Source organism: Prionailurus viverrinus, chromosome C1 (assembly GCF_022837055.1).
Source record: "Prionailurus viverrinus isolate Anna chromosome C1, UM_Priviv_1.0, whole genome shotgun sequence".
In the NCBI taxonomy this organism is placed as follows: domain Eukaryota; kingdom Metazoa; phylum Chordata; class Mammalia; order Carnivora; family Felidae; genus Prionailurus; species Prionailurus viverrinus.
In genome coordinates, this window is record NC_062568.1 from 133,350,455 (window position 1) to 133,372,010 (window position 21,556).

General features: G+C 38.7%; 1 protein-coding gene across 4 annotated transcripts in view; it reads right to left on the reverse strand.

Annotated features, from left to right (window-relative positions):
• Positions 1-546: 546 nt before the first annotated feature.
• Positions 547-21,556, reverse strand: part of TLCD4 (TLC domain containing 4) — a 99,894-nt gene continuing 78,884 nt past the window's right edge. For all 4 annotated transcript variants that reach the window (XM_047871536.1, XM_047871535.1, XM_047871537.1 and 1 more), the window contains 2 exons: positions 21,294-21,367; positions 547-6,444 (listed from right to left, as the gene is read on the reverse strand). In XM_047871536.1, the coding sequence (XP_047727492.1) occupies positions 6,126-6,444; positions 21,294-21,367 (393 nt within the window). In that variant the 3' untranslated portion in view covers positions 547-6,125. The remainder of the gene's footprint in view (positions 6,445-21,293; positions 21,368-21,556) is intronic.

Genomic DNA, 21,556 nt, shown 5'->3' on the forward strand with positions numbered 1-21,556 from the left:
TTGCCAGTCTTGACACAACATTTTAGGCATGTTCTGAAGCATGACTCATGATACTCTTTCCAAAGGCCAAACCACTTCAGTATTCTATTCAATTAGCTCTCTGCTTCCTGATCTACTGGATATTCTCGGACCAAGATGCAAGATTAAGGCCAGGGGCAATTTGAGAAGGGAGGAATTTCAGCCAAGACATTTGGCAAAAAACACTTGAGACCGCATGAGAGGCCTAAAGGACACGGGGAGGGAGATTAAAAACATAACTGCCAAAGTTTTACCTAATCTAAAAGAGCCTATTGATTAGATAGCACCATTCCTTCCATCAACAAGCATGACTATGCTGTCTGCTGGGCCTTCCGGGTTGTTCCAAGGCGGGGACCTCAGGGAGAGAAGGGAGGGAGCAGGGTGAACAAGTCCTATAAGCATCGTGAAAAATAAATAGGAGCTTTAGGATTCAAGAGCTAGAAGAGAGGATTGGGTTGGAGGAAAGTAATTTTTCTCATCAATGTATTCATTAATTACTATTAAAGTGTACACTTTGCAGACTCGAACTTTTGCACTAAATAACTGTGGTTTTATTAATTTTCTCTCACAAAATACAAAGCTTCGCACCACATTAGTGTTCTAACACAAGAAAATCTGAAGGTTTTCCTTGGGAGGTGGGATGATTTATATATAGGATATTAATTTTATACACATTCTTAAAATTCATATCAAATAAAATTGTCATGATAAAGGAATGCCAACCTTGTATAACATGCAGATTATTGCTTAGGAGTTGCATATACCTTAAATTGGCACACATATAAAGTATACAAACATTTGAAAATGTTAAGGGAATTACCTAGAGATATTAAGTAATCCCCTCCAAATTAAGCACAACCAGAGACGAAAGTAAAGAATACTAAATTGCTATTTTAAATGCTGATAAATCCGAAGAACACTGATGTGTAAATTACCAAGTCTCACATTTTGTAAAGAAAACAAAGTTCTTCATTCAGCCTTATGGAAATAAATTAGAAGGCGTGTTCTCAAAGTGTTAAATGTATTTTGAAAGACTTCCAAAATCGTTCTAACAATTAAGTAGTAATGTGTATATATTCCTAGAAAAAAAATTGTATATATCACTATAGCTATCACATTTGCTGCAATTTTCGAGTAACTTTTTCAAATGAAATCTATGTCTAAAGGTTATTTTTACAAATTCTAATAATTACCAGAAAAACCTCATAACCATCCTAGTTACAAGTCAGTAAGAGAATATTATCTATGCAAAAATTCCTTAAGTAAAAAGCAGATATGACCACACTAGAAGCAAACCAAGCAAGAAACAGAAAAAATATAGCATATTTTATTTACAGTTATATTTTCAGGCTTCATTAACCAAGAAGCAGCAAACACCTAACGCGCGCTTAATTACAGAAAGAATTATGTAAAGATATAAAGAAAAACATATACAGATGATAATTAACGAGTTTTTAGCCAGAGGTATTGTATTTCTATCTTTAAGATTTAGAAATATTTCTCATTGTTTTTGGTCTTATATATAGGGCCTGATACCAAAACTGTCTACTGCTCAAAGGAATCAGTGTAAACATTTTCAATGCAAACAACCCAATCTTTAGCAGCTAGCCTTCAGTTCTTCATTGTTATCCAAAATATCTTCAAATAAAGGTACAACTTACTACCAGGGCTATATAGAGGCAGTTGGAAGTCTAGGCTGGAAAGGGACAGGGCTCAAGTCCTTGGGTGTTGCACTTGTAAAATATGCTGAGTAATCCACTTGCTGATGGGCTTGTTTTTAAAGGATACACGACCATAACTAAATTTGGTCAACTAAAGAGCAGGACTCAGTAACGCTGCCACAGACACCTCAGTTCCTCCTCTTCCAGTCATAGGGTCTAAGGAAGAGCATTTAGATAATGTGCATGCCTGCAATGACTCCCCAGCTGAAACGTATTCTAAAGCTCTTCCTGCTGAGCCAGTTTAAGAAAGAGACTACAGATGTTTCTCAATAAAACTATAGTCTCATTAGCCTTGTCTCATCTTGTAACAAGTGTTATTAAGTACTAAATGGCTTCCCAAAGCCTCTTAGCAATTATGGTTTGTCTGATTCCCACTTAAACTTACTGTAATGCTTCCCCCCCACCCCCCGCCCTGGAAGAACATACTTGAATACTTTGAAATTTGCCACAATAGGCTGGGAAGCTTAAGGGCATGGGGAAGCCTCGAGAGTTGACATTGAAAGGTGTTGGCATAAGAGATGGAGGTGCCGATAAAATTGTCAGGGTGTTAAGAGGAGGAGATGGAAGGGCTGGGAGGATTCAGAGAGAAACTTCTACATGATGGAGGAGCATCATGACTTTTAAGGGAAAATCAGTCGTGGTGTCTCCAACTCCAGGTCCTGCTGGCTTCCCACTGTTCTCACACGTACTACGTATGTTTCATGTCAAAACTCACTTTCGGTAGCTTTAGTGTGCCTGTCGTCAACCAGCTGTGGGTAAGGCTGGGCGGTTTGTGCGTGTGCCCACGGTCTCCAGACACAGGAGGGATCTCACTGCTGTGCTGGTTCATAACTGCGGAGAAACACTGTGCCACATTTCTGATAAAATTCTACGAGTTTGCTTCTTCTGGAATTCAAAACATATAAATGCATAGTCTTCCACGAATATAAGTGATGATGTCAACAATGACATGGACTTTTCCATTTCAAGCAACAGAGTAAACCACTGATAAGCCAATTCATATGTATATTTATGTATTGGAGTTAAGAGTAACCTAGAAACAGAAATTTGTTCAAACGTTTATTTTAATAGTGTCTTTTGGAACATGTTTATTTCCCTCAAAAGCAAAACAGAACATGAATATTACAACTCTCCCCTAGACATCTCCATAAGACTGTTTCTAACCCAGGATGACAAATGGTGTAACGCATAAAGCTGGCCCTTCATGCCCGTGAAGGGACGGTTCTCCAAACACCGGATACACCTCAAAGAAAGTATCCAATTTAAAAACTGATAGTTTAGCAAGAGATTGAATCAAGTAGGTTAAAATTTAGAAAAGGATTTGATTCAAACACCCATATACTAGGCAGTTTTTAAAACTAGACCTTTACAATAGTACTGGGGCATCCACGGTATATCAGTCACCCTTAGGAATGGTGAAGACATTATTATTTCTCTTAACACAGTGCTAGCCCATGAAACAACAAAACTAAACAGGTGGGATAAAACAGGTGGAATAAAAATTGCATCTTAACTCACTATAAGGTATCAAGACACAACTTATGCAGGAGTTAATTTTTTTTTACTCATATGTAACTCCATTTTGAATTTTAAATAAATGCAAACAATACTCACTAGAAAGATTTTCGACACAAGAATGCAAACTCTATGAACTCAAACTCACGATTTTTAAATTCTCCCAAATGTCAGATGCAGAATCTATGATCTTGCATGCTGATTTTCATTCATTTCTAAAATTTTGTAAGAATCGTTTATTTTTTTAGACTACTACATGTTCAAAGAACATCTTTATAGTTACAGGTTGTCACTAATCATTTTCTATAAAAATAGAGTTGCTTAAAAATTTATACCAATTTGCTTTTATGTTCTACAAATATTTTAATAGAGTTGTTAAATATCAGAACGCCTAATAGAATCATTTAAATTAATCCATGTAGTCAAAATATTTAATATGTAAAATGTCTAGCAAAAGTTTGTCATTTAATAAATGAAAAATTCATCGTTTAATAAATGATATGTTCTGTCTTTAACGCCTTGTATCTTAGGTAGGTGGACACAATCCTAGAAGAGCGAAGTATAGTTCCTATGAAAATCTGATTTAAAGTAGCACGGCAGTTTGCAGTGTCTCTTCCATTTCATGTGCGTTGTGAGAGGAAACATGGAGCTTCTACTTTTGGGTATTGAATCTGGATGTTGAATTAGCTGTCATGCAGCCAGCACAAAATAAGAATTGCTGACCAAGGGAATGACAAACTTTAGTTCAAAGCATTGCTATTTTAAACACACTTGCTCACTGAGCAGCTATACTGATGAAAAGTACTGTCAATGAAAGTAAAAATGAAGTTTTAAGCATGAAGTGGCAAGCATAAAAACCCAAACTACTATATGGAAACTCACTGAGCAGTGAGTTTTATATTACAATACATTGCAATATATTGCTTTATACTGACTTCATTTTGTGGTGGGTTTAAAATCTGTTCAGAAACTATAGAAATATCCAAAGAGTCAAAAATATTTATTTCAAGTTTTGCTTCTTTCTAAAGGAATTGATTTCCAAAATAGTTTTCTAATATAAATGTGTTCCTTTTAAAAAGTCAGTTTTCTTGCAAAAGAGCAAGAAAAGAACAAGATAAAACCATGTGCTTTCCTACCCTCTCTAAACCACCAATATACATTTAAGTGCCTATGATGTGGAAGGCACAAGATTTGGTAATAAATTATCAATGTAATATCAGTAGCTTTAAAAGCAAATACCTATACTTTACATTACTTTAAGTCATTCAAAAATAAGTATACCTAGTATAAGCTGATCAATTTGATTTTCTCACTGACTGAGATTTCAATTACCTTCTTTAAATGGTCTAAAACTTATCAGGCTCTATCTGCATTAGACAGCCAGATCAAATCAAATCAAATCAAATCAAGTCAAATTAAATCAAAGTTGATTCATCATAACATGAACAATGAAAGAGAATCATTCTTCTACCAACTGAGAAACTGAGTGGATTCGATCTTTTGGTTTGGGTTCAATTAAATTCAAGTATCTGTCACTGGTTAAATTTCTTTTTTTCTTACGTACGAACAATCATTAAAGTCAAGTACTTGAGAAAAATAAAGGCAATAATAGATAACTATATAATTCTATATTTGGGTTGCAAGAATCAAAGAAAAAGCAAACATATACTTATACACACACACACACACACACACACACAAAACCCAAAAAACAAAAAACCAGAGTCCCTAGTCATGTATTATCGCATAAGACAAGAATATTGATGATCAGAATACTTGGATTAAATTATCTATTTTTTTTCCCCCTGTACTTTAGGAAAGATAGAAAGTCAAAGCACTCAAAATACTGACTAAGCAAGCATGGGTGTGAACTGTGAGTAAAATGTGAATACTGATTTTTTAGAGTTTTGGTCTCATCAAGGAGAGGCCTACCTTAGGAGCATGATATATACACACTGCATAACACTTTGGTGCTGATGATGTTGGGTTCTGAACTTAAGGGAGGTTTTGCAAATAGAAATCATATTTTTTTTTCATGGAAAAAGTGCCAGGGAAACCGAGACAGCAGTGTTAAAGCTTTTTTCTTAATGATTCCTCTTATTAGCCTAAATAGTCATCTACAACATGCATTTTTAGAAAGAGGAATTCATCTCTCAAGGAGCTCTGAAAGATCTGTCTTAAGCCTTACTACAAATAAAAAAGCAGTACTTTGATAAAATGTTAAAAATAGAAATAATAAAGTGAGGTCTGAAAAATCGAAAAATGAAAGAAGGATTTTCCATGACTGAACTAATTAAATATTCCCAAAGCAAGCAAAATACTTCACCATTAATAGATGATAGAATATCTAAACAAAAAAAAAATACATTATTACTAATAGCCTAAGAAAAAGAACAGCTCAACAATTCAGAAATTAAACCCTCCCCAGGTATTGACAGCCATAGCACAAAATGAGCGCAGTACAATGAAAGGTGGAGAGCTATTTACAAATTTAAAAGCAGTTTCCATTCTTTCAGAAAACCTGGTGACACAAAACAAGTGCATCAAATTAGAATAGTCATCTTTTCACAGAGAAAAATACCAATGCAGGTTAACAGATTTCTGGAACGATTCTCCACTATATTTATAATTTTTTTATTTGAACCTTTAAGATTTTATCCATGCTTATAATGCAGAAGAAAATCAGAAACGAAATTTTGGACTAAGAGCTAAGTTTTAGTTTCTCTTTTCTAAAGGTTAAAAAAAAAAGAAAGCACTGAAACCCTCGATAACAAGTATAATTAATAAGAAGCACAAGAACATGCCGAGAATTCATCCTATCAGTAGATATAATGTGGGTAGTAATAAAGTATGCTTATCAATAGCCAACTTTTAGTCAAGTTTTCCATTCTGAAGACTACTTTTGGCTTTCTCTTGTCTGATGAGAGAGATGACTTTGACGCAACCTTTTGTAATTTTGATCATCCACATGACATTCATCACATCCAAAACAATACAAGTAGAGATCCAGGAGCATTGGGTTAAAAATCCAAGCCTTATGTAGGCTTCTGTTCCTAACACAGAATAAATGTAGCTATAAAAAGGAGGCATCGAGACAATCCGCACGATGAAGAACACCACTGTCATGAGAATTCCATTGATGACGTTAGCCTTGGAAAACTTAGGATACTTCAGAGCTTCAAAGAACCACCTGGAAAAAATTTTTAAAAGCATCACATTTACTCTGCATCGCTGAGGATTAACCATTTTAATTTTAGTTTCCAGTTTTTAAAATTCAGTGAACATCCCCCCTAAGATTTATATGGAGAGGCAAAGGGCCTAGAATAGCCAACACAATACCGAAAAGGAAGAAAGTTGGCAGACTCATACTACCCACTTTCAAGACTGACTTGCTATATAAAGCTACAGTTATCAAGACAGCATGGCATTGGTGAAAGATCAACAGTGTTAGCTTGGAAACAGACCCACAGAAATATACTGAGCTGACTTTTGGCTATGGTGTAAAGGTAATTCAATGGAGAAAGCATAATTTTTCCAACAAACAGCTGGAACAAATGGATGTTCAGATGCAGAAAGATGAACCTACACAGAGACCTCACACTTTGCACAAAAAATAACTCAAAATGAACCACAGACATAAATGTAAAATGAAAAACTATGAAACTTCTAGAAGAAAACCGAGAAAAAAATCTGTATGATCTGAGGTTTGGCGATAGTACTTTAGATATAACACCAAAATCATAAACCGTAGAAAAAAAATGTTGATAAGTTGGACTTTACTAAAGTTAAAAACTTGCTCTGTGAAAGTCACTGTTAAAATAGACACCCACACACTGGAAGAGAATATTTCAAAATACATACAGGATAATATACCCAATGTATGAAAAGAACACTTACAACTCAACCATAAGGCAACAACCCAATTAAAACATGGGCCAAAGACCTTAAACACCTCATCAGGGAAGATAGATACACAAAAGGAAAATAAGAATATGATAAGATGTTCAACATCATTGGTCATTAGAAAACTGTAAATTAAAACAATGAGATACTACTGCATATTTATAAACATAATTAAGATCCCCAAATCTGAAAATCCCGATTGCTGGCAAGGATATGGAACAACAGGAACCCTCAAGCATTGCTGGTGAGAATAAAATGGTAAAGCCACTTCAGAAAACAATATGGCAGTCACAATGCTAAACATATTCATAGCATACAACCCAGCAATCACACTCTTAGGTACTTTTCCCAACTGATTTATGTCCACACAAAAAAATGAATGCAAACATACATACAATATGGATCTAGAATATTTTTTACTACCAGAAAGTAAGAAAGTGCTCAAAAGCAAAATGATAAGGTTATATCAAAGGGCCACAGAAGCCAAGTGAAAGAATTCAATGGCAAAAGCTGTAACATTCTGAACAAAGTAAACAATGAATAAATAATGTGGTATTGGATTAAAAAAAAAAAAAACCTGATGTATAAAATAAATATTCATGGATCCATAGTAATATAAACAAATGAAGGAATTAATGATTGGAGGAGAAAAGATAAATATCCTGTACAGAATAATTACAAATGATTTATGTAGATATTGTAATCTCAACGAGTTGAAACATAACTCCCCACTGCTATTCACAGGGACTCCCTTCAAGAGTTCAGTATAGAAGGCAGGTGATGTAGTAAGAGTAACTTTAAAACAGAAATGTGACAAACTCTACTTCAGCCAGGTGAGCAAGGTGAACATCAACAGTGATAAGTCATGTTTATAGTGTTCAGGCCTGGCACACTGTCGTGAGAATGGCACTTTACTTACACTGTCTTCCTCCAAAAACCCATAACCCGAGTCTAATGATGAGGAAAACATGAGACAAATCCAAATTGAGAACTACTCTGCAAAACACCTGACCGGGACTCCTCAAAAAACAACCAAAGTCTGAGAAACCATCACAACAGAGAGGAGTCTTTGGGAACCTTCTGTAACTTCCTTGCAACTTTTGGAGACGTCTAAAATTATTTTTTTATTTTAATTTTTTTCAATGTTTGTTCATTTTTGAGAGACTGAGCACGAACAGGGGAGGGGCAGAGAGAGGGGGAGACACAGAATCTGAAGCAGGCTCCAGGGCTCTGAGTTGTCAGCACAGAGCCCGACATGGAGCTCGAACTCATGAACCGTGAGATCACGACCTGAGCTGAAGTCGGACGCTTAACCAAATGAGCCACCCAGGCACCCCTAAAATTATTCTTAAATGAAGCTTCTTTTTAAAATTGCAGTACTTTCTCTATTCTGCTTTTTTCTCCTTAAAAAAAGATCTTGCCTAATTTTACCTCATTATTTTAGAGATTAAGTTGTAACTATAGTAAAATATGTCCATGTATCTTAATATTTAACTTGGCTGAATTAGTTATGACTAAGCTAGAAACTGCTCAGCCTCGGTAGCTAAAGCTTAACAGTTAAGAAAACCTTAAAATATTTTACTAAGAGAGATCAAAAGATCAAGTAGGAGTAATTGGTAGGATAAGAGGTATGTTACAATTTCTAAGTGTACGTAGGGTGACAAGAGAGAAGCTCAATTATTCAAGGCAATTAAAAGAGAAACTATTTAGGCAGCAATGGTCAAATTAATAAAATATCACAAATGGGAAAAGCGTCACTGAAGCAGTCAAGTCAAAATCTTTTGTTCTAATCCAGATGTTCCATCCTACAGTCTCCTCTACTCCAAGGACTTCCCGTTACCCTCAGCCATTCACCTCTTCGACTATACGGTGGCCTTGGGATCACTCAAATGACCTCTGTCATCACAACCCTTAGCATCCCACGTTTCACTTTGCCTATTTCCACCTAAAGCCATTCTTTGACCTCCTGACTCTCAAGTCCCTCAGTATCAGCCTTCAGACTTTGATTATTTCCGTTCCTACCTCCCTGACCTTGGTTGGCTTCAGAAGACCTATCAGCGCCCTCAGGTCTCTCGCCACTTCACCCATCCCACCCTTGTTGCCTACCTCCAAAAGCTCATTACACCAGCTTTCCCAGGCACGTCACATACACCGCAGGTGGGTGCTGTGCTCTGCAGACAGGCTGCCGGGGCTCAGAGCCTGCGTCTGCCACTTAACACCTGCATGGGCTTTCCTGTTATTGACCTCTATGCCTCAGGTCTAGCTCTACAAACCTGGGGACGATGACAGGACCTCCTTTCTGCTAGGAAGCTGTTACCACACACAGTAAGAATCTCCCCCTGCCATATTAAGAACTCAATAAATAACTATTCCTCACCCACATATATATTTTTTAAATGTTTATTTTTGAGAGAAGGAAGGTCAGAGCATGAGCAGGGGAGGGGCTGAGAGAGAATCTGAAGCAGGAGCAGGTTCCAGGCTCTGGGCTGTCAGCACAGAGCCGAACGCAGGGCTCGGACCCACAAACTGTGAGATCATGACCTGAGCCGAAGCTGGACATTTAACTGACTGAGCCAGCCAGGCGCCCCTCCTCACCCATACAGATATTAAGGGAAATGGCAGGCACAACTATAATTTAAAGAGAGCTGGGCTTCTGCTGAATTCTCAAGTTTGCTTTAGTCCCTTTACTTAACTCTACACTCTCCATAAAGTGCTTCCAACCTCTGTGTCACCACTCAAGTCACTTCTCTTCCTCATTCCTTTCTACCTCTTAGTCCCTGCAGAGGAACTGGCCTCTTCTAACTACTGAGTTATTAAGGTTCCATCAAGCATGAATTCCCCAAACTCTGACCTCAGGGTCTCGAAATTTCTTTTCGGGCACCTTTACCTTTATACTCAGATGTATACTTCTTTGCCATGCTCAGGACCCCACTCCACCTTCTGGGACTTTAGTCCATCAATTCTCCCCTTCCTCTGTTCCATCTAGATCGATCCTTTCTTCTTTCTCACCAACATGCTCAATTCTAATCCAAAAGTCTCTCCTCTGCTTGTCTTCCCTATCAACTTTTTGAGAGAGAAGTCAACAGTATATTCACAGACATTTTTGTGATACTTCACAGCGCAGTACAATATGATCACATTCCCCTGCAAAGGAACTGGTCACCAGTGGCTTCCCCAGGCCCAAGACAGTGGGCTCACCTTAGCCTTCATCTCAGGTGGCCTTTCTATAGCATATGACACTGCCAACCATCACACTTCCGTCTCTCCTGACTTCCATGATACTATTTCCTCTTGATTCCCTATAATCACACTTCTCAGTCTCCACTTCTTCTGCCTGTCCCTTAAATATGTGTGCCCCCAGGGGCGCATGGGTGGCTCAGTCAGTTAAGCGTCTGACTTCAGCTCAGGTCATGATCTTATGGTTCGTGAGTTAGAGCCATACTGGGCTCTGTGCTGACAGCTCAGAGTCTGGAGCCTACTTTGGATTCGGTTTCCCTCTCTCTCTGCCCCTCCCCTGCTTGTGCTCTGTCTCTCCCTGTCTCAAAATATAAACATTAAACAAAATTTTTTTTTAAATATGTGTGTCTCCCAAACACCATTCCCTTCTATATGTGCTACCACGGTCATTTCATCCACTCTCAGAGGCTCACCACCCTAGCACAAATCTTTGACTTCAAGTTCTCTCACACAGACTACTTGTAGTTGCATATTTCTAAGTTACTGTTGAGCATTTTCACCTAATTTTTGGCGAGCATTTACAAATCACAAATTCTCAAATATGCCTAAAACTCAACATGCCAAGAATCAATACCTTACTCCCTGCCTGGCAACCCCTCCTCTACATTACCACCACCACAAAAACCGCCTGTTTCTCTTCTGACCCTCCCAATCATTTGTTTGTTTGTTTGTTTGTTTGTTTTTGACACATGGAAACATTTTTATTTTAATGAATAAATGCCATTCTAATATAAAAATTAAGGAATTTGCACAAGCAAGCTTTCATATAACACTGAGCCATACAAAATTGTTTTGTATAATTAAATGGCCATATTTCAGACAGCCAGATAAGACTAGAAAGAGTGCAGGGGCCATCTTTTCAGTACAGTTTGTGTGTTCATGTGTCACACGCATCCCAATGTCTGCTTTTTCTTTGTTCAAATTCAGGTCTTTCTGTGAAAAATGCGCGTGCGTGTGTGTGTGCGTGTGCGTGGTTTGTAGATTTTATTGATTGATGAAACTGAAGTATAGTTGACATAACATAGTATATTAGTTTCAGGTATACAACATAGTGGTTCCACATTTGTATACACCAGAATTGATCACCACAGTAAGTCTAGTTAATGTTTGTCATCATACAAAGCTGATACATTATTGTATTCCCCACACTGTACCTTACATCCCCACTCACTTTATAACTGGAAGTTTATACCTACTGATCTTCCCAATCTTCAACAACGGTGTCACCAATGACTTAGTCATCCAAATCAGAAACTTGCAGTCACCCTAGACTATTTCCACAGTCTGTAACCAAGCCCTATTTTATTTGCTAAAAGTCTTCCTTATTATCCCTTCCTGATTCATTCCATTCCCGCTGCTGCCATTATAATTTTTGGTCCTCAGTATGTCTTACCTCGATGACTACATTGACCTAACTGGTCTCCCTTGATTCTAGTCTTTTCTCTTTTCATAAGTCCTATATTTGGTCCAGACTACTTCCTGTTCTCCAAGCACTTCATGTACTTTCCAAATTTTTGATTGTGTGGAAAGGTGATTATGTAAAAATCCAGACTTATGGAACTTGTCCTTTGGCTTTACTATGCAATCACCAACCATATTCATCATCTGCCAATTTTTCCATGTGACTAGTGCCTGGTCTTTAAGTCAGTCTCTTTTAAAGGGAAGAGCTCATATATTAATACAAGGTGAAATAATATTTATATACTCTTATCTTCCTCTCTCACGTCATAAGGACCACTTATTTTGTTGGCATCTACATCTTCCCTAATTTGAACACACTTTCATTCCATCAAATAAAGGCCAACAGTTTGTGAACATATGTATTGAAGCTGAAAGGGAAACAGGCAGGAAGAAGAAGGAAGACATGCATGTGAGAAGAAAGAACAGAGGGAAAACACTCTTTTACCCACCATCCACAGTTATTACTAAGACAGGTGTACAGGAAAGATAGAAAATTGTAGGCGTTTATAATCTTCACCCAACCCCACAGAGAAAAATCTGTCTTTGGTCATTTAGCACTTCTTCCTCCACTGCCCTTCTAAAGAAAATTGAATCTTTCAATTAAGTCCTGGGAATTAACTGTGCAGAGTGTGGTACTAACTACAAATCATGTAAAAACAAGGTATTATTTGGTGTAATTCACATCTGGAAAGAGCAGGAAGGTTCTTTGCAGATAGAGAAAGAAAAAACGTGAGGAAAGAGGATGGGATCATAGAATCAATCCCTCCACACAGCAATGGTTCCGGGAGTTTCTGGAGTTGGGAGTTAAGGATCAGAAGTTTGAATGAGCCTTGGGAAAACTGCAGGGTCTTGGAGATATTGTGAGTTCAAGAGGAGCGAAGAGAATTTTAAGAAGTGTTTCTGTGAGTAACAAACGATCTTTGTTGACATCCTTGGAAAAACTCCAAAAAGGTTTTGGATGCTGTACTGTTTCTGGGACTCTACACAGAGACTGGGCAGTGAGCTGACTCTGGTTATATCCTGGTTGCAAATGTAATTCTTTCAGGCATGTAAACACTGGTATTTAATATTAATCCTGAAATTTTAGGGGTTCAGGAACTTAATTTTAGAAAAGTTGCCCCACACCCCAATATTATTTTGGCTCTCCTTCCCCTTCTAAACTATCCCTTCATTGTATGTAATCTTCCTTATCTTATGTTTCAATTCTAGACACTAAACTTTATCACTTAAATGCCATCTTTTCTCATGGCTTCAAATGTCACCTCTACCTGATCATCCCAAAATTCCTCTCTGTACCTCTCACTACATTTCCACTCAGATGCTCTGTTTGTCCTCTTATCTAACATCTCCAGGCCAAATCCACCACCTTCCCCGCCCCCAGTCTTCCTCATACTCCGTATATTTTCGTGGGTAAATTCCTCAAAGGTATATAGTTACGTGATCTTAAACTCATCCCTTTTATCTACCTCTAATTTCTCATCCATTGCCAAAATCCCCTTTTCTTCCCTGAAAATCTCTATTTCGTTGTCTTTTCTCTATCCCCACAGCCTAATTTGGACTCCTATTTATTTTCAGGACTAATGAAATCACACCATTCATTCACAAAACTAAGAGCTGTCTGCTATCCTCCTAACACTACATTTTGCCTCCAATCTTCCAATCTATCCTACAAATACCAAAAACTACAATTAACTCAGGGCTATTTTCAGAACGTCTTCCTCTACTAGACTACATTCTCACTGTCCACTGGATCAAGTTCAATCAGCTCTGACACTCAATACCCTCTATGCCTATCCACCCTCTTCCTAAGGCATACTCTTTAATCCTACAGGTCTGGGTTTCTCTTTCACATGGCATGTTTATGTCACTTTTTAAAAACTCGTGTTCATTTCTTCCTGCTTGAATGGAGGGCCTCCCCTCCCCACCCACTTCTAAAATCATCCCAAAACATTTTAAGGATAGCTCCCACCTTCTCAGGTGAAGACTTGCATGGCAAATATCAATCAATGATAGATCTTAAAATGTGGTCCCTGGACCTCTGAGACTTTTTGGAGGGGGCACAGGGGAAAACTATTTTCATAATAACATTAAAATATTATCCACCTTGTTGGGGCGCCTGGGTGGCGCAGTCGGTTAAGCGTCCGACTTCAGCCAGGTCACAATCTCGCGGTCCGTGAGTTCGAGCCCCGCGTCGGGCTCTGGGCTGATGGCTCGGAGCCTGGAGCCTGTTTCCAATTCTGTGTCTCCCTCTCTCTCTGCCCCTCCCCCGTTCATGCTCTGTCTCTCTCTGTCCCAAAAATAAATAAAAACGTTGGAAAAAAAAATTAAAAAAAAAAAATATTATCCACCTTGCTCCTTGGGCTGACTTCTATAACGACGGTGCAAAGCACTGGTAGATAAACCTGGCATCTTAGTGCAAATCATGGCAATGGCACAAAATGGTACTAGTAGACATTGTATTCTCTCCTGCCACACTCTTGCAGTTTAAAACAAGAGAGTGTAAAAAAAAAAAGAAAAAAAGAAAAAAAAAGTTAAAAAAGGGGTGGGGGGATAAAGCCAGTTTCACTTAAGAACGCCCCTAATGAAGAATAATAATTTCATTGAATCATGGCCTTTGAGTATATTGTTTTAATATTCTGTGTGATAAAATGGGAAGTATATACAACACACGTCTAAGTATACAAAGTATAATAGTTGTCCGGAGGAAATACCCTTGGATGATGATTTGAATTGTGAGCTAAACTACATGCTTTTTCCATGGACCATCATTTGTACTTGAAAAAAAAAAAAAAAACCCTGAAAAACTATGGTTATTTCAACTCGGGTATTTGGCAGGCGTTTTCTCAAAAATGAAAAGTGAGTTTGTCACATTGAGAGAAGAAGCTTGTATTTGTTGCCAATAACAGAATTTGAACTTTCAAATGAAAATCAGAATTTTGGAAAATTTTTATCTGCCACTATGAATTTGGTAGCCTCCCAATACTTAGACTCTTTAAATGAGATCAGTGGTGATACTAATGTGACTTTTTTTAATATTACTAATAAATGTACCAACATTTGGAAGACCTACATAACTCAGTGACCCAAACGGCCAAATGACCAAAGCATGATGTTACATAATTAGGCATGTGCAAAAGATTCAAAGCGCAAGAAAGACCAATGGACTTGAATGTAACTATGTATAGAAAGTTTGTTGATATGGTTTCAGATTCTACATTTAACTAACCTTTAAGAAACTACCTCTTGGTGTATTTTGGTGTAATGTTCAAGAAGAATATCCACAATTATGTGAAAAGGCTACTAACGTGTTTCTACCTTTTCCTACTACGTTATTAACTCTGAGAGGCCAGGATTTTTTGCTTTTTGTTTTTTATTCATGTGCTTCTACCAAAACAACATTTCACAACAGACTGAAAACAGAGCCAGCCCTGAGAATCCGGCTAAATACCATCATGCCAGACACCAGAAAGATCTGCAAAAATGTACACCCGGGACACTGTTCCCTCTAGGATTGTTTTCATTTTGGCAATGTAGTTATTTTTCATACAAAAAACACATTATGTTGACATAAAATATTATTGTTGCTATTAAATGAATTAATAAATATTTTTAATGTCGCAGTCTGAAGTTCCAATCTGGCAAATATCAATAGATAGAAGCCCACAGGAAATAAAAGTTCATTCAAGTCCTCAATAATTTATGAGATCTACAAGTTTGAGAGCAGCTGTTTTACACCATTAATACCAGCACTTTTTTGTTTTCACATAATGTCTTGTTTTACTAGCTCATTATTTTCTATTTTTAAGTCCTATTTTCTCAAACACAGACACACCACTAGACACCATACTTGAAGGTCCCGGAAGGCAGGGACTGGGACATTTGGGTACTGAGGAGGTATTTAGTAAGTACTGAATTCACATATCAAGGAGCATATGTACAAAGTTCTTATAAGATATTGAATTTTAATATCAATGCAATGCATAAATATGTCCTCATGACAGTTCATTGCATTTAGGGAAGAAAGAAGTTACCACCACTGAATTAGTTTTTATAAAAAGAAACCTGATGCACGGGTATAACTCAGCAGCAGAAATTTAACTGAAGCCCAGGTGTCTAAGCTTTATTTTAGTCCTCTTCCCTCTAGAAGCCACCACATGCATCCCATGTGTCTTCTTAAATTATACAAAGCTCCAAAATAGAGAAAACATAAAAATACCACAAACTCTAAAGAAAACAATTAACCAACAGAAAACTCTAAGAGAGCTTAAGTGGCTGCGCTTGATTTTGTTACTATCTGCTTGCTCTTCCGTGATACCATTTCTTGTTCACATTCCAAACACACTTCTCCCTTTCTTAATTTACTAAAGACTCAAAGATTTTAGATAAAGGTGTAGAATTAAGTTATCTCTAATTTTATGAGTTCTCAGAGAGTTTCAAACAAAAACAAATTGAAGTTCCTTTAAGCGTCAGTTAATTTTCTCCTGCTTCAAAGTCTCATAATCTGAATCACATTCAAGAGATGCTAAAGTTTAACTGATCACTTCCCAGGGGTCATTTTTTTCAAAAAGCAATTAAATGGCTACTATGTGCCAGACAATGTTGGAGTGCTGGACCATGCAAAGTTGAACAAAATTGCACCCTTGATCTAATGAACACAGAGATGAACCAGAAGAAACAGAGAGAGAGAGAGAGAGAGAGAGAGAGAGAGAGAGAACACATTATCATAAAATACACTAATCCTAATGGGGTAAATGTATGTCACTATTGTGGAAGCACAGGTGAGGGACACCCAGCTCAACCCAAAAGAGATGGGATTCAGTGATGGAAATAATCCTCAGGCTGAGTCTTGAAGGATGAGCCAGGAGACCTTTTCAGCATATGGACAAGTTGGAATGAGAGGAGATTTTGGAGGGAAAAATGTGGTGGAAAGAGAGAAGACAGCTATTCTTGGAAAATTTTGTATCACATTGAAGAGCCCACATCTTATCCTGTAATGCAGCAGGAGCCACTGAGGGGATTCAACCAGGGAAGCTGCATGTTCGTTTTTGGGTTTTAGGGGGATCATCATGGAAGATACTGAGAGAGAAGAGAGACAAAAGGGGAACAGGACGGGAGACAGGTAGACGATCTAGAGCAGGGATCAGCAAAACTTCTTCCACAAAGAGAGAGTAGACATAAAGTAAGAGGTTTTGGAAGCTGTATGGTCTCTGTCACAATCAACTTTGCTGTTGCAGTGTATCAGCAGTCATGTAAACAAGTGAACAGAGCTGTGCCCCAATAAAACTTCATTTGCGAAAGAACAGCAATGGGTTTGGCCCCCGAGCCTTAGTTTGCCAACCTGCAGTCTAGAACACCACTGTCCTAAAAAGCTTTCTGCAGTAACGAAAATGGTCTATGGATGTGCTACCCAATTCAGTAGACACTAGCCACATGGGGCTGTGAAGCATTTGAAATGTTACAAGTTAGACTGAGAACTGAATTTTTAACTTAATTTAAATGTTAAATAGTTACATGTGGCTTGTGGTTACCCTACTGGGTAGTACAGGGTTAGAGTACTGGTACAGTAGCTTAGGCAAGAGATGATGATCGAGGGCACTGACGGTAGAGATGGAGAGTCAGTGGCCAAGGCAAGAAATATTTAGGAGGTTTTCTGGTAAGACCTGGTGATGGACCAAATGTGGGTAAGGGAGAACAGTCAAAGGTGATTCCCACATATCGAGCGGGAGTGACCAAGAATGGCTGGGCCACATGCTGAACGAGAGGATATGAGACTACAGAGGGAAATATGTTGCATTCTATTTTAGACATGTTGAATTTGATGTGCCACCTGGGAGGAGAAAACACTTGACTAAGACACAAAGAAGTGCGTAGTATTAAATATGTTCTTTTTAAGGAGAAAACAACTGTAGTACAGGGATGTTAAATAACTTACCCAAGGTCAGGGCAGTTAAGTGACAAGGTTGAATTGCAACTTGAGTGTATCTGATTTTAAAACTCACACATTGCTCATTATGCCGAAATGAGCAAACAGGTAATCGCTGCTGCCTTGAAAATAGAACTCACCCCAGGGAGAAGCACTGGGCCACCCCAGAGGAAGATCAGTGGGCCCAGAAGAGAGCCTCAGGGAACACCAGCATGTACGGAACTGTCTCTTACTAAGGAGAGTGAGAGAGGATGGTCAGAGAAATACAAGGACCAGATGAGTGCAGTGTCATGAAAGCAAAGGGAGTTGGGCCTTAGAAGGAGGTGAGGAATAGCATCGAGTCCACAGAGAGACACAAGACAGGCACCAAGGGAGTTCACTCGATTTCGCAACTAGAAGTCACTGGTGCCTCTAATGAAGCGGTGCCAGCAGAATGACAGAGGAGGAAGCCTAACTTTAATGAGTTAAAGAGCAAAAAAGATACAAAAACGTAGAGAAAGTAAGTATAGACTATGCACTTCCAGTTTAGCATACTGAATATGTACGTCATTTAGAACTTATTGAACATATACCAAACGGCAAGCACGAAATCTCATTGAATCTCACAACAAACTGTGAGGCCTATAGGCATCGTTATCCCTGTTTTATAGGTAAGAAACCAGGCTTAGAGAGATTAAATAGTCTTCCACTCATGTCCAATGGTAAGTGGGAGAGCTTGGGTCTGAATGTGGGTCTTTTGACTTCAAAGAACGTGCTCTTTGCTCTATACTTCCACGATTTCAGTCTTTGAGGATTGCAGAAGAATTATTATTTTAAAAAATTAAACGGCAGAGCCCAAGGAACTGATTATCTTCCTCAAAAAATAAGATTACATAGGGGTGCCTGGGTGGCTCAGTCGGTTAAGCGTCTAACTTTGGCTCAGGTCATGATCTCACGATTCATGGGTTGGAGCCCCGCGTCGGGCTCTGTGCTCTCAGCTCAGAGCCTGGCGCCTGCTTCAGATTCTGTGTCTCTCTCTCTCTCTCTGCCCCTCTCCTGCTCATGTTCCCTCTCTCTCTCAAAAATAAGCAAATGTTAAAAAAAGATTACACCATCCGCAACAGTGGCATACAAAATAAGATAGTGTATAAGCACTTGGGAAAGAAAAGGTTAAGCAGCAGATCTATAACCCATTCTTTCCTGTTTTGCGGGTGGAAGGACCACTCCTCCCCCTTCCCCCACCACCTTTGGCAAGAAAAAAAGATCAGGCTAATTGCTTGGTAAGCATACTAATGACAGGCCTCCCAATAAATAGACTAATGGTATGTGTTGCTGGAGAGTCTCATCCACGAATGCTTTTAGGACTTAACCTACTCTAGGATTGCTTATGGCAAACAAACCTAGGATGTACAGATTTATGGGGCCTGACCCTCTGGGGAATGTTACATAAGTTATGTAATTATCTGAGTATTATATGGAGATGTGTCATAACCAAGAAAGGTCCTTCTATGTCCGCAATATGAACTATGCATATTGTTTATGGCCCTCATAGATAACTTCCAGAGTGTGCCCAATGCAAAAAGGACCCAATGCAAAAAGGACCCATTTTGATGTATCAGGATCCTTGAGATTATTAGTAAGGTTTAATACCGGATATATTCTCTAACTCACATGAGTCTGATTTGACAGTTTCAATTCTCTGGGTTATCTCTATACTACATCACAAAAGGCTACATGCAGTCATGGGAGCCTCCCCTGGCTTGGGACTTTGACCTAAGATTTTAAAGATAGGTAAATTTTTCAAAGATGGAGGGTAAATGGATGATGTGAATAAAGAAAGAAACGTCAGAATAACCCAGAGGTGCATGAGACAGTAAGTGTTCAAACCTGACTCTAATGAGTAGTAAGAAATAAGGCTGGAGACACAGGGAGCATGCTGCAATGAATGTCAAAGAGAAGAGTCTAAACAGGATTCAGTTTTTGGAAGAAAATAAGGTATAGAAAATGGAACACAGGGAACACTACGTCGGCAGCACTGTGAGGAAAGGATTGAAGAGAGGGTGAATCTGGAACAAGGGAAGTCAGTTGGAAGGCTATGGCAGTAAGTGAACCATGGACATCCCGAAGGTCCCCAACTAGGACCATGGATATGGAGTGAAAGGAACAGCCAACACTGCACAGAAAAAAACATCAGTAGACCTCGTTAAATGACAGGATAAGGGTAATAAAGCCTCATTACAAATCCATTGGCAAATATGAGTAACTACCTCCCTCCATGAGGTGGAGCTTAATTCCCTCTCTCCCTTGAGAGTGGGCTACATTTTGTATCTTGCTCTTAAAGAACAGAGTAAGGAAAAGAAAAAAACTTCACAGTGGAGAAACCTGGCAAATACCACCTCAACCATGTGATGAAAGTTCAAATCCCCACTGATGTCATGTGGACGCATGTACCTCCTGATACGATGTGATGACAAGGGCACTCTGCCTCCATGGAATTCCTCCCCAAACCCCATAACCTCCATCTAGTCATAAGAAAAACAGACAAATCCAGACTGGGGGACTCTTTATAGAATAACTGGACAGTACTTCTTAATACTGTCAAAGTCAGAAAAACAGGGAAAGACTCAGAATTGTTACAGACTACAGGAGACCAGGAAGACATGACAACTAAATGCAGTGTGGCAGTCTGGATTGAATCCTAGAACAAAAAGGAAAACACTGATGGAAAAACTGGTGTAATCCGACAAAGTCTGTAGGTCACTTAAGAGTGATGTATCAATATCGGTTTCTCAGTTTTGACAAATGTCCCAGGGTAATAGAAGACATCAGCAATAGGAAAAACTAGGTGAGGAGGATATAAGAGTTCCTGTGCTATCTTTGCAACTTTTCTGTAAATCTAAAATTAGAACACTGTTTTTCTTAAATGAGGAACTCAGGTAATGTCAATATCAGAATTTGGGAACAGGAGTAAGTTGGTGTCAAGAATATGAACAGGAAAGGCACCTGGGTGACTTAGTCGGTTAAGCATCTGACTCTTGATTTGGGCTCAGGTCATAATCTCATGGTTCTCGAGTTTGAACCCTGCGTTGAGCCCTACATAGGGCTCCCCACTGACAGTTTGGACTTGCTTGGGATTCTCTCTCTCTCCCTCCCTCCCCCATGCTCTCTCTGCCACTCCCTTGCTCGCATGCATGCACACAAGTGCTCACACATGCTCTCTCTCAAAGTAAATAAACTTAAAAAAAAAAAAAAAAAAGAATATGAACAGGACCCAAGATGAACCCAAGTATTATAAAGCATCATCACCTTTCTGAGAGAGCTCTGTTCAAAAGCTAGGACCACCACTTTCTAGCTAGGGGATCTTGGACAAGTTTCTCCAACCCCTCCAACGTTTACTTTCCTCATTTGCACAATGGTGGTAACAGTTCATATCACATATTCTCATTTTTATTTAGTAGCTTTAGGATCTTGGAAAAAAATTTCCCCAAACTAAAGGTAAACAGCATAAGTGTAAAATAATGATATCAATAACTTACCGCTGATTCACAAAGGGGCTGGAAAGTTCTGCAAGCAGGCGAAAATTCCCAATGTATGCCAGTACTCCATCCTTCTGGATGATAAACATAAAACACGATGTCAGGGAGGCCATTCTTATCAAAATTTCCAAATATTAAAGGAACATTCAATAACTTCTCAGCATAAAATAACAATCAATGTCGGGGCGCCTGGGTGGCGCAGTCGGTTAAGCGTCCGACTTCAGCCAGGTCACGATCTCACGGTCCGTGAGTTCGAGCCCCGC